This window comes from Telmatherina bonti (assembly GCF_933228915.1).
Source record: "Telmatherina bonti genome assembly, chromosome: 5".
In the NCBI taxonomy this organism is placed as follows: domain Eukaryota; kingdom Metazoa; phylum Chordata; class Actinopteri; order Atheriniformes; family Telmatherinidae; genus Telmatherina; species Telmatherina bonti.
Window position 1 is genome coordinate 7,440,156 of NC_136623.1, and position 14,807 is coordinate 7,454,962.

The 14,807-nt window shown below is 42.7% G+C and overlaps 1 protein-coding gene across 1 annotated transcript in view; it reads right to left on the reverse strand.

Moving 5' to 3' along the window:
• pear1 (platelet endothelial aggregation receptor 1) overlaps positions 1-14,807 on the reverse strand; it is a 72,229-nt gene that overhangs the window by 34,851 nt on the left and 22,571 nt on the right. Inside the window, exon 2 of the mRNA XM_079241423.1 lies at positions 1,379-1,489. Within this exon, the coding sequence (XP_079097549.1) occupies positions 1,379-1,485 (107 nt within the window). The 5' untranslated portion in view covers positions 1,486-1,489. The remainder of the gene's footprint in view (positions 1-1,378; positions 1,490-14,807) is intronic.

The following is a 14,807-nucleotide window of genomic DNA, read 5'->3' on the forward strand; positions in this document are numbered from 1 at the left end:
AGCTGCATTTCAACGAACTTTAATGACAAAACCTGCTTTCATTGTTGCTTTTAGAGAAACATGGACATTTCTAATGCTGATTGTAGGATCCAGAGGTGACTGCTAGAATATGTTCCCTGCAAACACCTCAACATCTGCTGCATAGATCTGCTGGAAGGAGACGAAGACGTGCGTGGTTCCCAGCAGATGAAGACAGATGATTCTGATGATTCACACATTTGTGGTTTCCAGAGGAATGTTTCAACAACTATCAGATGTCGTGTTATGAAATGTGGAACACACACTAATGGCATCATCGGGTCAAAGGTTTGCCCAACACTTTATCAGAAAACCCTTTAACCACAGTCCCCAGAAGAAGTTAGAAAACATTTCATCTACATTAGAACATAGTAAACAGATCAAATGTCCAGTCATGTGACTGCCAGCTCATAATATGATGGTAGCAACATTGCTGAAAAATGGGACACCATCCGTCTCCTAGACGTCCAGCGACTGCTCCCAGACGGACGTTAACAGAGGAGATGTTTAAATATGGTCCCTTCAATCTCAGCTCAGATTTATGTTCATTCATTTTCTAACCGCTTAGTCCAGTTCCGGGTCACGGAAAGGTGGAGTCTGTCCCAGAAATCATCAGGCGAGAGACAGGTAACCCCTGATGGTTACCTGGACAGGTACGCCCAGACGGGTACACCTGGACAGGTACGCCCAGACGGGTACACCTGGACAGGTACGCCCAGACGGGTACACCTGGACAGGTACGCCCAGACGGGTACACCTGGACAGGTACGCCTAGACGGGTACACCTGGACAGGTACGCCTCGACGGGTACACCTGGACAGTTACACCTGGACAGGTCGCCAGCCTGTCACAGCTTGTATTTATATGAAATGCTCAAATTTATTTTTCCCTTTATTCTACTGTAAATTAAATATTTTTTATGAGTTTTTATTTACATTTTTTAGTGTCCCAACTCCTGGAATCAGGGCTTTAAGCACAAAAAGTTAAATACCACCTTAAATAATGTCAGAGTGACAGGATGGGAGTTTATTCAGTCAGCAACCATCATTTACAGTATAAACAACAAACCAGATGTTTACCTGACTGAACAGACTGAGGCTAAACGTTTATATCTGCTAAATAAAAAACACTTTATATACAGCTGATGAAATTAAATGAAAATAAACCAAACAGAAACATCTTGTTGTCCATGTTGTGTTCATTTCCTGTGTAAAAACGTTTTACTGTCCCGCATTTAGCAGATGATCTCAACGTGCACGTTTCAGATGATCTCAACGTGCACGTTTCAGATGATCTCAATGTGCACGTTTCAGAAAAACACGATAAACGGATCAAGTCCGAGCTTCTGTTTAGGCCCTACCTCTCCCACAGGCTGCACACGTTGGGGTCTCTGGGGTCCAGGGAGCAGCTCAGACCAATCAGGAAGCCCAACAGCAGCAGGACGGCGGGGCAGCGCAGAGTCGGCATGGTCCTGAAGGGAAACGGGAGAAGAGGCGTTTACAGAGGGCTGCAAAACCGTTTCAGCAGGGACAGACGAGGCCGACACACATTCCTGGTGATTTACCAGAAAATCATTCAGCAGACGATCATCTCTGAATGCATCGACACCAACAGCAGATTACTGAGCAGCACAAGTAGATGTCCAGACTGGAAATTACTTCATATAACACTGAGGGAAGTTAAATAAACTGCACTTATTCTAACTAATTTTTATTTTTTTATTTTACTGGTAAAAAGCAGAATTTTCTCCAATCACTGCTGCTGCACCTGCTTCCTGTTCAATCACCCCAAACTAGAATCAAATACAGTCACTTTAACTCTTTTTATTCAAACTATACATTCATACGTTAAACTAAAACAAAGAAAAGTATTTCCAACAAAAAACAAAACAAATAAATAAAACTAAAATACAAAACAAAAATGTTGCTGGTTGTCGCCCAGTAAACGCTCCATGGATGCGTATTTATTCCGTTTGTTTGGTGTCATACGATGTCCGCTTAGTCCACTAACCTGAGATTATTGTTATTATTATTATTATTATTATTAATAATCTTTTTATATCATGTATATTTCCAGACGATGGATCCAGTCTAAACCGGTTTCTTGTTGACGTCCTCCTCATAAGTTAAGGTAAATTTGATCCCTGTTGCCAACATCTGCCATCCAAGGTCAGGTGACTCAGTTCAGTCCTACTGCAGCCCTGCAGGATTTCAATGTGTCCCTGCTCCAACACACCTGACCACAACGTCATGTCCAGCACTGTGGTTGTTTTAAAGGACTTTATAAATAAAGTTGAGTTGGTATAACTGGAGCATCATCTAAAACCTTCTCTAACTTGCTTTTATCAGGATGTGAGACGTCTCAGCACCAAAGTGAAGCCTTCTTCAGTTTACCATTTCTAAACAAAACATCTGGATTTGGATCATTTCGTAGATTTTTACAGCTTTTCTGAGGCAAACAGTGGAAACTTTGTCCAACTTGAGATTTGCATTAACTGCATTGGTTTTAATTTAGTGTAATTAAAAATGAGTGTGGTGGATGGAAAAAGTCAATCAAACCCGGTTCTGTTTACCAACAGCAGTGAAGATTTACCCCCCCCCGACTATAAAAGCAGTTCATTAAATGCTCGGCAGATGGGAGGCAAAGTGCCAGAACCGAGCGTAACGCTGTCCGCTCCCTGCTGAGCTGCAACACGTCTCAGCAGCGGACGCTGTCGCCCTGACAGCAGGAAGACGGGCTGGACAGACGATCTGAGACAGAAGAGGAGGGATCATGTGACTTCGTCCTGACCCCATCAATCAGTCCGGAGAAGCCTCCATGCTGTCCTCGTCCACACTCCAGCAGCATCTGGATCTGATCAGAAAACTGGCCGAGCAGCGCGGCCCGGCACGGGGACTCAGTTGGGCTCTAAGGGAGCAAAAGGGAAACTAATCTTTTTTTTTTTTTTTTTTTTTTTTTTAACATTTGATGTATCCATGGAAACGAAGAGAAGTTCAGCAGGGCAGACTTCTGGTAAAAGAATCGTGGGAATGTAACCGCAGGGACATCATGTTGACGTGGGATTGGTCCGTCCTGTTTTCTCAGCAGTCCCGTCTGACAGCTAATGCACCACAGCTTCCCATGCCGTCTTCTGGTGACCGGGGAGATTACTGGCATGTTGGCACACTGACATGCACACTCTGATCAGGATTATCTCCGGTCAAGAGACTCATTTAAAAACATCTCAGATCTCAGGAAAATCTGTCCTGCAGGGAATAAAACTCATCTTTCTAATCACCAAAACAATGAAATTTCTCACAGAAATTCAAACTTTACACTTGAAGTTAAACCAGTTTAAACCGAAGCTAATTCAGATTAATTATATTAAATTTGTAGTTTTACACGCAGATCTGTGCTAACAAAAAGTATGCTAAGTCGTCACAGTGAATATGCTAACAGGCTAAAGTTATGCACGTAGAAAGTTCTGTTTTTTTACCAAAAAAAGCAAAAAAAAAAAAAAGTCAAGCTGTGGATTTTTCCTTGACACTCAGCTCTTGTCTCAGAGTGATATATTTCACTTGGAGGCTTCTTTCATGTCTGCACCACATTTGTGTATTTTGCAGCTGGGGTGGGAGTCCTCACCCAGTGGGTCAGAAGAAGGTGATTTGTGAAGTGCAGTAAATTGTGACGGTGTCTATTTACAGCAACGCCATGCTTTTCTAACCCTAACCAGTTGGTTTTAATGACTGGAGAAATAAATGACCAGTCTGAAAACAGGACAGGAGACACAGTCGGGCCACCTTTTGAGACAGTTTTACTTTCTTAATACTTTTTTCCTTTCAGAATAACTATTTCTGTGACAGTTTTATGAAAATATTCACTTATAATGCTCTGAATAAAACCAAGTTCTTCTGAGATTAATAGTTTATCCTTATATAAACAGTCATGGAGCTCCCCAAGGCTCCATTTCAGGCCCCCTGTAGTTCCTCTAGCTCAGATTATGGAAACACACAACATATCTGATTATCATTATGCTGATGACACTCAGCTCTTTCTCACTGTCTGAGCAGAGAACTCTGGTCTCGTGCAAACATTAAATTCCTGCTTTGATCAGATCGATACTTGGATGTTCCAGAGTTTTCTCCCATCTAACAATGACGAATCTGAAGTTTATGTCTCTGGAACCAAAGATGAGAGCTAAAGTCTAACAGCAGCATCACTACAGTAACCAAATCAGCTTTTTGCCATCAGAAGAGTATTTCTAGAATAAGCTGATTCACTGTGGTTTTCAGAACTTTGACCTGAGAACTGGTTTTCCTGCTGGTGTACGAGGTCCTGAAGGGTTCTGGTCAAACGTTTTATCTGATCTGCCGACGCCATATGAGTCACTGATATAAGATTATCTGGGTCAAAAGTTTTTTTTTCCATCCCAACAGCTGAAAACCTTTCTGAGACAAATAAAATGTTTTTTAATTTGAATTTTGACTTTAACTTGTGTTGATTGACAAAGATGACTCCATTGGATGGAGAACAGATGAGCAGTCAAAGGTTACATGATGGTCTTGTGTCCATAAGGGTTCATTGTTTCATAAAATAAGTGTTATAATGTTCAGATTCCCTTATGCAACCTAAAGTTTTACACCCTGAGGGCCTTCTCTGCCGCAGGATGACTGAATGTGCCAGAAAAATAAGCCAGACATTCATTTTCTGCAGCATCGTATTCCTGTGAAGCAGCTGCACAGTTTTATGTCCCTTTTTGAGGTCCACGTTTTTATTATTCATGTTTAAAACTTGTCTGTGTACAACAGCTGCAGTTTTTTATAAAGCTTTGAGTTTGAGTTCTCCATGGACACCGATGCAGAAGGCTTCGGATTAGGCTTTAGAGCTCATCTCAGATGGGAAAAGCATCCATTCAACCAGAAAGGCTGGTTAAAGGTTTGGTAGCTCCACTGAGCAGACTGACATTACAATCCTGAGCAACAAGCTGCAACCTGAAGATGAAGAAAACGTTCTGACGCCAGCAGTTTCCATCGTATCACCCTGCTGTCCAGCCACATCCTGTTTCTGTCCACGTCTGCTTCGTGTCTTTTCACTTGTGGTTTTCTTCTTCCACTTGTCATACGTGTTTGCAAACTAACGTGCTGGAATCAGAAAGTTTCCCGAGGTGGTACAAACACCTCCGCGCCTGAGGATGAGGGACACCTGGAGATGCAGTCTTATTAGCATGAGTGACACAAGTTATTCTGAAGTTTTCTGATCAAAACGATGATCTTTGGGATGAGAAATGAGCACTCCAGTGTCTGAACTGAAGACGTGACGCATCCTTTGTTGACTCATGATACCAAAACCAAATCGCCTGCAAATCATTCAGATTTAAAACGGCAGCTTTAAGGAAGAGGCCAAATTATTTAAAGTGGAACTATTATGTGCATTTCAGGCTAATTTATTTTTATTTCTGAGCCCAGAAGGGCTGGGATTGATCGAGTTATTGTCACAAATGGCTTTATTTACTTCAGACCGACCCTCTCCGTAGGCTGTCAGATCAGCCTGCGGGCAAAACGAGTGGATTGAGACTCTTCCGCATTAAGCCCCGCCTCCCGCCACTGCGCTACATCGGGAGCGCGCACCACACCTGCTTTCGCCGTCATTGTAACGTCTCATAAACAGAAGGATTAGGCTGATATGAACTCAATAAAAAAAAACAAAATACAATGTGAACACATAGCATACAGCCCTACATGTTGGAACCTGAATCAGAGCCTGAAAACAAAGTGGAAAACAGCAACCCACAGCAATGAATGCAGCAGGATGTCTCTCTTTGGTAAACTCACCAGCCATCGTTGGAAATAACTTTATCCCACGTTTTCCACCCGCCTGATGTATTTGTACATGCCCTTGTTAACCAGTAGAAGGTAACCAATCACCGAACCTTATCCCCCGGGACGTCACAAGGATTTCCAAGTAGAAAAAACTCTCTAAAACGACACGTTTTTCGTTGCCATGGAAACCGAACGGAGAGCATGTTGGAACTCAAACTCAAACTCAAACATGCGTTTAGGTGATAAAACAGTGTCGTTCACATGTCTGATGAGGATTCAACACCGTAACACCGTAGAAAGCTCAGAAAACTTGAAATGCCATAATAGCACCCCTTTAAACACAAATTTTATCTTTCAAAATGGGGACAAGGAAACAACTTCAGACCACTTTAAAGAACCATTGTCATTTACTGGATAACTTCTGTCTGATCAAAACTATAGATTAAAGAAGGACAAAAAAATTGTGTCTTCTTTTATTCTTCTAAGTCTTGTCCCATGCGCACAGAGATTTCTCCTGATTCTCTGGGATCTTCAGAATCTGAGGAACATTTTTCTGGGTTGATCCAGGCTTGATAAAATTTACAAACCACTGGAAATAACTGTAATTATGGCAACAACAAAAACAAATCTGTGATCTGTTCTCCAACACACCTGAGCACACACAGGCAGCAGGTAGACGTTAGATAAGCTCACCGTTCGCTGTGATGAGCTACAACGTTAGCATGAGCCAAACAAATGAGCACGTCCTTCGTTTCATGTTGACCTAAATCTTCAAACACGAGAAAGTTGCACGTAAGAAAATTTTATTATGTAAGTAAATAAAAAATAAAGAAGTGGGTTGAGTTTCTGGTCAAGTGAGATAAATAAAATCCGTGGAAAAGTCCAACTCTGGCTTTGCTGAGTGCCGTTCTGTCTCCTGCATGTCGTCTGCTTGCGGTTTTTCTCTCAGCCATCAGAACATATTTACATTTTAAGTCACTGCGTTTGGGAAACTTTGGACATTTTCCTGAATCAAGAAGATCTGCCTGTGGTTTGGTGAATAATACATAACTAATACTGCCAAGGTCAGTGGTTCAATTCCCATCAAAGTCCCCTTTGAGCATATTTATAAAATATTCTTCACAGAAGATGTTTGAGAATATTCATCACTCGTGTTTTTGTAGAAACTCTTGATTCTAACCGTCAGTGAGCTCTCTGAACATCTACATCACCTCAGCTCAGCCTGAAACTGACTGAAATATGAGGTCTGCGGCATAAATCAGCCAAAGCTCGGATCTTCTGCTGCAGATAAAGTCCGACTTCACTCCCATCAGGAGTTAATTCAACGCCTGGCACCAGCGCTAACGCCTCACAAAAACAAGATTTTATATGAAACAGGCATGTGGTTCTGATTAAGAGGAGTCATCAACTTCGCCCGCCACTTCATTGGACTTGGGGGTAAATATTTTTCATTACCTTCTCTTCATTTTAATTGCGCTTCATTAGAGAACGGCTTTAAACCACATGGGAATTCTTAAATGGTGAGAAAAGTGGCATAATGAGTGCAGACGGAGTTGTTTTGAAGTCAGCTGCTGTTTGTGTTGCATGGCTGGGTTACCTGCAGGGCGGGAGGGGTGCCAGGTAGACGTCTGGACCTCCAGGTGCTAATAACATCTAAAGGGGGGCCTAGAAGGAGCAAATGCAGCTTTATGTGAAATTGTGGACTGGTCGACGCAACTGTTCCTTCTTATCTGATAAAAACCGTCTTTAGTTTCAGCTCCTCCAGGCCGCAGCTCGGAGCCATTTCACTGTTTTCCATCTCAACCCGATGCATTGAGCACACCTCCACAGTTCACATTCACTGCAACGTCTGGACTCGGATCAGTAAAAGCCACAACAGTCGAAGCTGCGCCAGCACAGTTCTGGTCTTATTTGTGATGGAAAACGCAGACAATCTCATTCAGCGCAGCTAAACTTTCATGTGGCTCTATAAACCAATAGAAAATAAGCAAATAACCACACACACAAAGGCACAAACAAGTGCAAACACTCATACGCTCCAACAGCCTCCACACAGTTTCCAGCTCTTCATGGACTGATCGAGTGTTTTCATGTTCTGGAGACATTACACATAAAACCAGTCTCACACGCTGAAACCAGTTCAGAGGAAACTATTTTTAGTGTCTGAAGACATTTTGTTAATTCACCGGGCCTCTATTGACTCATACTGTCAACCCACGCTTCCAACCGGTTGAGGAATGCTGCGAGCTGTTTCAGGGACCCGCAATGCTCTTTCCAGAACCGCACAGGGGCTTCAGTGAAAACAAAGCCCAAATGGAAACAGATGCACTGCTTCATGCTAATCTCCCTAGAAACTTGTAGTCGCATTATTACTACATTCTGTTTCAATCAAAGTGCTGACAACACAACAAAATATCTGTTTCAACCACTGAGAAGATTTCATATTAGTGACACACACAAGGGGCGAGCACTTTTACTACTGAACCGCAATCCAACACACTGATCCAGTTACGGTGGGCAAATGTTCAAAAACTATTTTTGTTTTCATTAATAAATAAATGACAAAAACAAAGTTGCAAAGTAAGGCAGGAACATAACAAAACATAAGGAGATGGACAGGAAGGCCTAGCTAGCTGCTAGCTGCTCATTAAATGAATCTCATACGCTGCACGGCTTGCTAGCAGCTAGCTAGTACCTAGCTTGTGAGATTTGAAGTCTAGCGTTTGGAAACATTTTTGTTTTTATGGACATGAGAAGAAACTAGACCTGTACAAGCCTTACTGCACATGGAAGCTGTTTAAAACCTAAATAAAATCTTATAGTAACACTACAAACACAGCAGCTAGCTCCAGTGAGAAAGGCTTGTTGCTGCTAACGCTAACATGTTTTTCCTGGAGATTCCAGAGAAACTTTTAAAGAAAGAAGGAAATCCAACATGACAGTAAAGATAATTTTTTTTCAGCTTAATAGGATTAATGGTTACTAAATGGAGTATAAAGTTGTATAAATGAACCACAGAGTGAGAAAAAATCCTCAATGGGGAAAAAAAGATCCATGAAAATCCTAGATAAATTGTGAGGTACCTACACTTCTAATAAACACAGCAAACACTGACGTCTGTGGATTAAATTTTAAATAGATATAGATCATACTGTATATTATAATAAATCATTATTATCTTATAAATGTGCATTTAGATTTGTCGAGAGACACATAAATAAAGTTTCTGCTTAGCGCTCTACATTCCACGTTGGTTAAGTACAGGAATCTCTAAATGCCTCCTTCAGAGGAAAGTGAAGCATCCGTGCAGGGTTGTGCTGTAAAGACACGAGGATTTCGGTGCATGGACGCTGTGCATTCTGCGCCTTTCATGGCTGCTGCTGGTTACTCTGATAAATTCATGATTCAGTCTCCTGCATAAAAACTGGGACTCAAGCTGCCAACCACTGATTTCATCCTGTCATCTGGGATCAACATAAACCGGTTACCTGTAAATAAGCCTTACGAAAGGCTGGTTGTCTGCCTGCTTGTTTCCTCTCCAGCTAAACTCAGACTTCTGTCTGTATTTCTGCACAGCAGAGCTCATTTAGGTAGAAAATGTTAGTCAGACGCTGGAAAGGAAAGTTTAGGAGGAAAGAAAAATAAACGCCTTCAAGCCGTATATTGGCTGTTGGTGAACAGACAGGAATAATGTTACCAAAGTTCATTTATGTGTCGGGATGTCACACTTCTCTTCCTTTTATTCCTGCTGCAGAGCTGCTTGATCTTCCAATATCAACAGCTTCCCTAAAAGCCACTTTTTTACAAGTCCTAAAAAGGCAAAGAGGCTCTAACGGCAGTGAAATACTGCAGGTCGTCTTCTGAGGAGTTATGGCACACAGTCCTGCAGGTGTGATGCGTCTTACGGCGGTATAAATCAAGCACCTGGTAATTTATGTCCGGTTTCACGTTACGCCGGTGAGAAGTAACTCTGACTTCAGACCCCAACTTCACTGAATCTCATGATGAAAACATCTTGACAACGATGGAAAACCTGCTGATGGATTAAATTCTAATCAGAAAGAGTTTGGATGTGATGAAAACATCCATCCAGACCTGCATCCAGAACCATCATCACCAGCAGCTGATCGGACCACATGAGCATGGGTTACCATGGTAACCTCCATCCAGCTCTGCAGTACAGAGTTTCATCTCTCTGTCTCTTCAGACTTTACTGAGCAGGAAGCGGCTTGTAACTTCTCTGGAAGTAAACTGGTCAGACTAGTCAGGATCCAGATCCATGTGGAAGAAATGATCCAGACTGTTGTCAGGAACAAGTCCAAAAACTGGAATCTGTGATGGTTCGGGTGTCATATCAGGGTTCTGTGCTGATCAAGTGTTGAATTGTGGTTCTGCAACATTTAATAACCTTTGTTTTAACTTGTTGGTCAGTCAGGTTGCCCTCATTTACAACGACGAGGAGCAACACAGTCATAAACATGTAACAATAAAATCAAAACAAATAACTGACTAAAATAAAACTATCATATAATTTTACATGAATGTACGGAAGAATATTAGGGCCACTGGAAAAAAACATTCCCAGATTTCTGACTTCAATCTCAGAATTCTGAGAATTTTATTGTTTTTTCTTCAGTGGCTCTAATACTCTTCTGTATGAATGGAATATAATTAATAATTAAAAATATAAAATCAATGACATGGTAGGAAAATACTGTAAAACAATTAACTAAAACAATAACATGACCTTTTTTTTTTCTTCAAATCAAACATTAGATGTTTAAAATCAGTAAAAAAAAAAAAAAAAAAAAAAACTCGAACTAATCATATTCCATTTGTATTCCAACCGTATTCCAACAGTATTCCTACCATATTCTCACCGTATGTCAACTCCCCACAATGAACTCAAACAACCCATCCAGGCTGAATCTGAGTTCCAGGACTCTGTGGCTTTCTGCAGAGTCCCTGCTCATGAAAAACAAGTCAGAAACCACCAGACCCTGCAGTGATTTGTGCGTTGTAAACCTGCAAAAGGACAAAAGAAACAGCAACATCTTGGTGACGCGGAGCCTGATTAGAAGCTCTTTCTGCACCACTTCACATGAAAGTTGGTCTGTAAAGGAGATTTAAACGATCCCAGTCTGACTGTGATCATCACGGATTGTCGAGCATCCTCCGCAGCTCAGCTCTGAGATGCATTCACAGGCAGAAACTGGAATAAATTAGCCAGAGTCCTCCATGTGACACACCGACCACAGCCCCCTCCAGTCCCCCCACCCTCCTATTAAACCAGTTACTGTAAACTGAATATAAAAGCCATAATCCCTTGCATCTGGGTTATCGTCCTGGCGCGCAGGACGAGTTCTGCAAACCGCAGGGAGGCTGGCATACACTCTCCAGTTGCTACCATGCTTCAGACTGGGTGGGTGGGTTGGCAGGGACCCCTCAACAACACTCTGAAGACTTGCAGAAACGGCGATAGTGTTTGCCACACCCAGAAAAACCAAAGCGGCTCCACAGATTCGTCACTTTTGCCACATTATTAACCAGAGAGGCGCGTGAGGAGGCGTCCAGGCTGTTTACCGTCAGGACCTGGAGGACGGTGGGAGCTGGAACCCTGCACATAAGCAGAACCCCCCCCCAACTGGAAAAACACGCAGGGTGGAAAACTCTTGGCTGCCTCGACGCTCTCAGGATTGCTGTGTGACAAAACGATGATTTAGCAGGAGAGTGACGGGGTGGGGGGGGCTTGCAGAGATGTCAGAATAGTGATTTCGCTGAGTGAGCTCTGCAGTTTTCTGTCTGCATGATAGATACAGTAGAGTGGAAAGTTCTTGAACTTTTGGCCTTTTGCCCCCCCCCCCAAAAAAAACCAACACAGACTTTATATTGTCTTCGTTTCGGCCATTAATCTGCAAACTTATCTTATAAATTAGTCAGCAGATCTTCCCCACAGCTTCCAGGAATGAACAGAAATAGAGTAAATGCAGCAGCAGATGCCCCGTGCAGTGTGTGTGTGTGTGTGTGTGTGTGTGTGTGTGTGTGTGTGTATGGGTATTAGTGAGGGGGAGGGGTGGGTGTCTGCAGTGGAAACTCTGGTGTAATCGTGTCAACTTTGTGCCATTTTTAGGACAAAATAAGACTCACTTTCTCTGGGAAACCTCAGACGTTATGGTCATGGATGATCTATTCAACACAGAAAGGTAGGATACAATATGCACACACACACACACACACACCACCACCACCACCAACATCCACCTCCCATGTAGGAAACAGCAAGACTGACTGGATCAGCTGTTTGTCTTTTAAACAAAACAAACTTAGAAGTTTCATGATGGCGTCCATGGCGATGTGGCATCACCATGGTAACAAGTCGGCGGTTAGCATTGTGTGTGTGTTTTTGTTGGATGGTGGCTTTCCGGGTGAGGTCGAGAGGTACTGCAGCTGATGTCCACACAGTGATAGAGAACAGACCCACACCGTGTGGATAAGAGTGTTTCCATGGATAGGGTTGCCATGGTAACGGTAATGTTTTGCTCCACTGGTGGGCATCGACAAAAAGGCTAAACCAGCAGCCAGCATCGTTTCGGTCGTGAACCGAAACAATGCTGAGCAAAGCCGATCACAGGCAGAACAAATTTTATTCTTGTTTGTTTTTGTTTGTATTTGTGGTTTTAATATTTTACATACATTGAAATAAACAAAAAATAAATATTTACTTGATTTATTTCCTCCATCCCCGGTGACTTTTATCAACAACAAATTAATTCACTGTTTGCAAATTTAAACTTTTATATTGACAGCCGAATAAAAGCTGAATTTACCTGCTTCTTTAAAAAAAATAATCGAAATAAACGGTAATTTCCAGTTCCATATAAACTAAAATGAAGCATTAAGCTGCATTTCTTAGTGAACTGACAGCAACACATGTTCTGGTTTCCATTCTGACCTCAAACCAGCAACAATCCACCAAAGTTTCCACGGAAAGCAACACGTTCTGACGCAGCCTTTACAATCAGCTCAGCTAAATAAGTCATTTAGAGCCACACATAACCTTTTGAAAACAGAAAATTTATATGTTTTGATGACTATCAACTTGAGGAAAGGAGCTATTTTCATGAAGCACAGTTTCTTTTCTATTTTAACTTTTAAAATAAAGAAATAAAAATGATAAATTCACATCTGCATATTATTGGAAAATTATGTAAAAAAATGTTTAAATTATGTCGTTCCAGCTGATCCTGTTCCGACTCCAGAGTTAATAAAAATCGCATTTCCTTTTCATCACACCGAGACCTGCGCAAAAACTAAATATCGCAATAAAAAACGCAAATAGAAACACCTACATTCCAAAAAAAGCCTCAATTATCGATAAAAAAGGTTTTCACGCTCTCATGAAGTGGTTTTATAAACGCTTTGATAAGAGATATATCGCAAAAGTGTCATGGAAACTTTTTTGCACTTGCGTGTCCCTGGACGTGACGTGGAGTTCGTGACCAGTTTATTTCCGGTAAAGATGGCGTGGTGCGGAACAAACAGTGAGTTTCAGAGTTTTAGCAAAAACAATTAGGACGAAAAGGTTTGAAAAGCTGTAGCAAATTCTCCACAACGAGAAAACCCCAAAAGCTGTAATTCTTTTAAAATCTTGTCAAACGGACGAGATTTTACGAGAACTAAAGCATATTCGCTCAACACTGATCAATGGAAACAACTTCAAATCACAGTTGTTGTCAAAACTTACAAATATTACTTTTATTTTGCAAAAGAATGCAACAGAAATGCATCTTCTGTGTTGATCTAATGAACTTTCCACTTCTCCGCGTTCACCACGCCCACCTCAAACGTCCAACCACACGATCCTTCTCAGAGCCCCGGCAGAAGGAAGTCCTGCTCAGCTGAGGCGTCAGAAACAACCTGCAAGACGTCTCCAACCACGTCCACGACGACAAGACGACGTCATTTTGTTCTCACCGCTTCGAGAGCAAGAAAAAAGTTCTGGCTGATGACATAACGGGCTCAAAGAAAAGCTCTTCTTCTCCTGTACGGGTGACAAACATCAACAATAGAAGTCACGTTGACATTTTTACTGGGTGTGTTTGTGTGACGGGGAGGCGTGGTTCCTTTAAAAACACCCTGAGCGCACGGCGCACGTACCCACGGCCTCCACCTGGAAGCAGGTTTATGAACCGCAGAGCTTTCCTTTATTTCTCTGCTCTGTATCTGAGGACACACTCCTTCCTCCAACTCACACAACAACCGCGTGGCGTCACGGCGACGGTGTGAAGCAGGTTTTACAACAAGCCGGTTCATGTCTGAGTTTTTTGCTTCATTTAGAGTTGAAGAGAAATGAAGTTTAAACTCATGCAGGTGGAATGAAGACGCCGCTGCAGCGTCTGAAAAACTCCTGCCGCGTCCATCTCTGGGGACATTAACGAGAAAACAAATTTGTTCTGTGAATGTTTGCTTTTAGCAGATGTGGTTAACGTTTCCTGGAGCTGGGCCTCCTGCCAGCCTGCCGGAGCCTGCCGCCTGGTCCTGGTCCTGCAGACCCAAACCACAGGCAGGGTGGCTGCGGCTCCGCTGGTCAGGACCGCTGAGAGGTCGAAAACAAACCGACAACGGCAGCTCGGAGCAAGACAAACAGGAACACAGCTGGGCACACCGTGGACCTGGATCACATCTGGCCTCTTCCAGACAGACCTCTGTCCCTCTTTCTGAGAGGGAAATGGTGGAAAACCCAAAATGGAGGCCCTGGCTGAGGTTTGAGAGGGACATGACCATACAGTGCTGTAATTACATGTGCTGTAATGCTCTGCGGATCACGCTGGCACACACACACTCGCAGCCTTTCCACAAACCGTGACCAAAACACAGTTTAGCGTCGCACTGCGAGCTGCTTCACAGTGTGAGCTGCAGGAGACGCCTGACCGTTACGAGGCTGCAGCTCGTACGGCGAGGTCACGCTTCACCACGCCAGCCGTCGCCTGA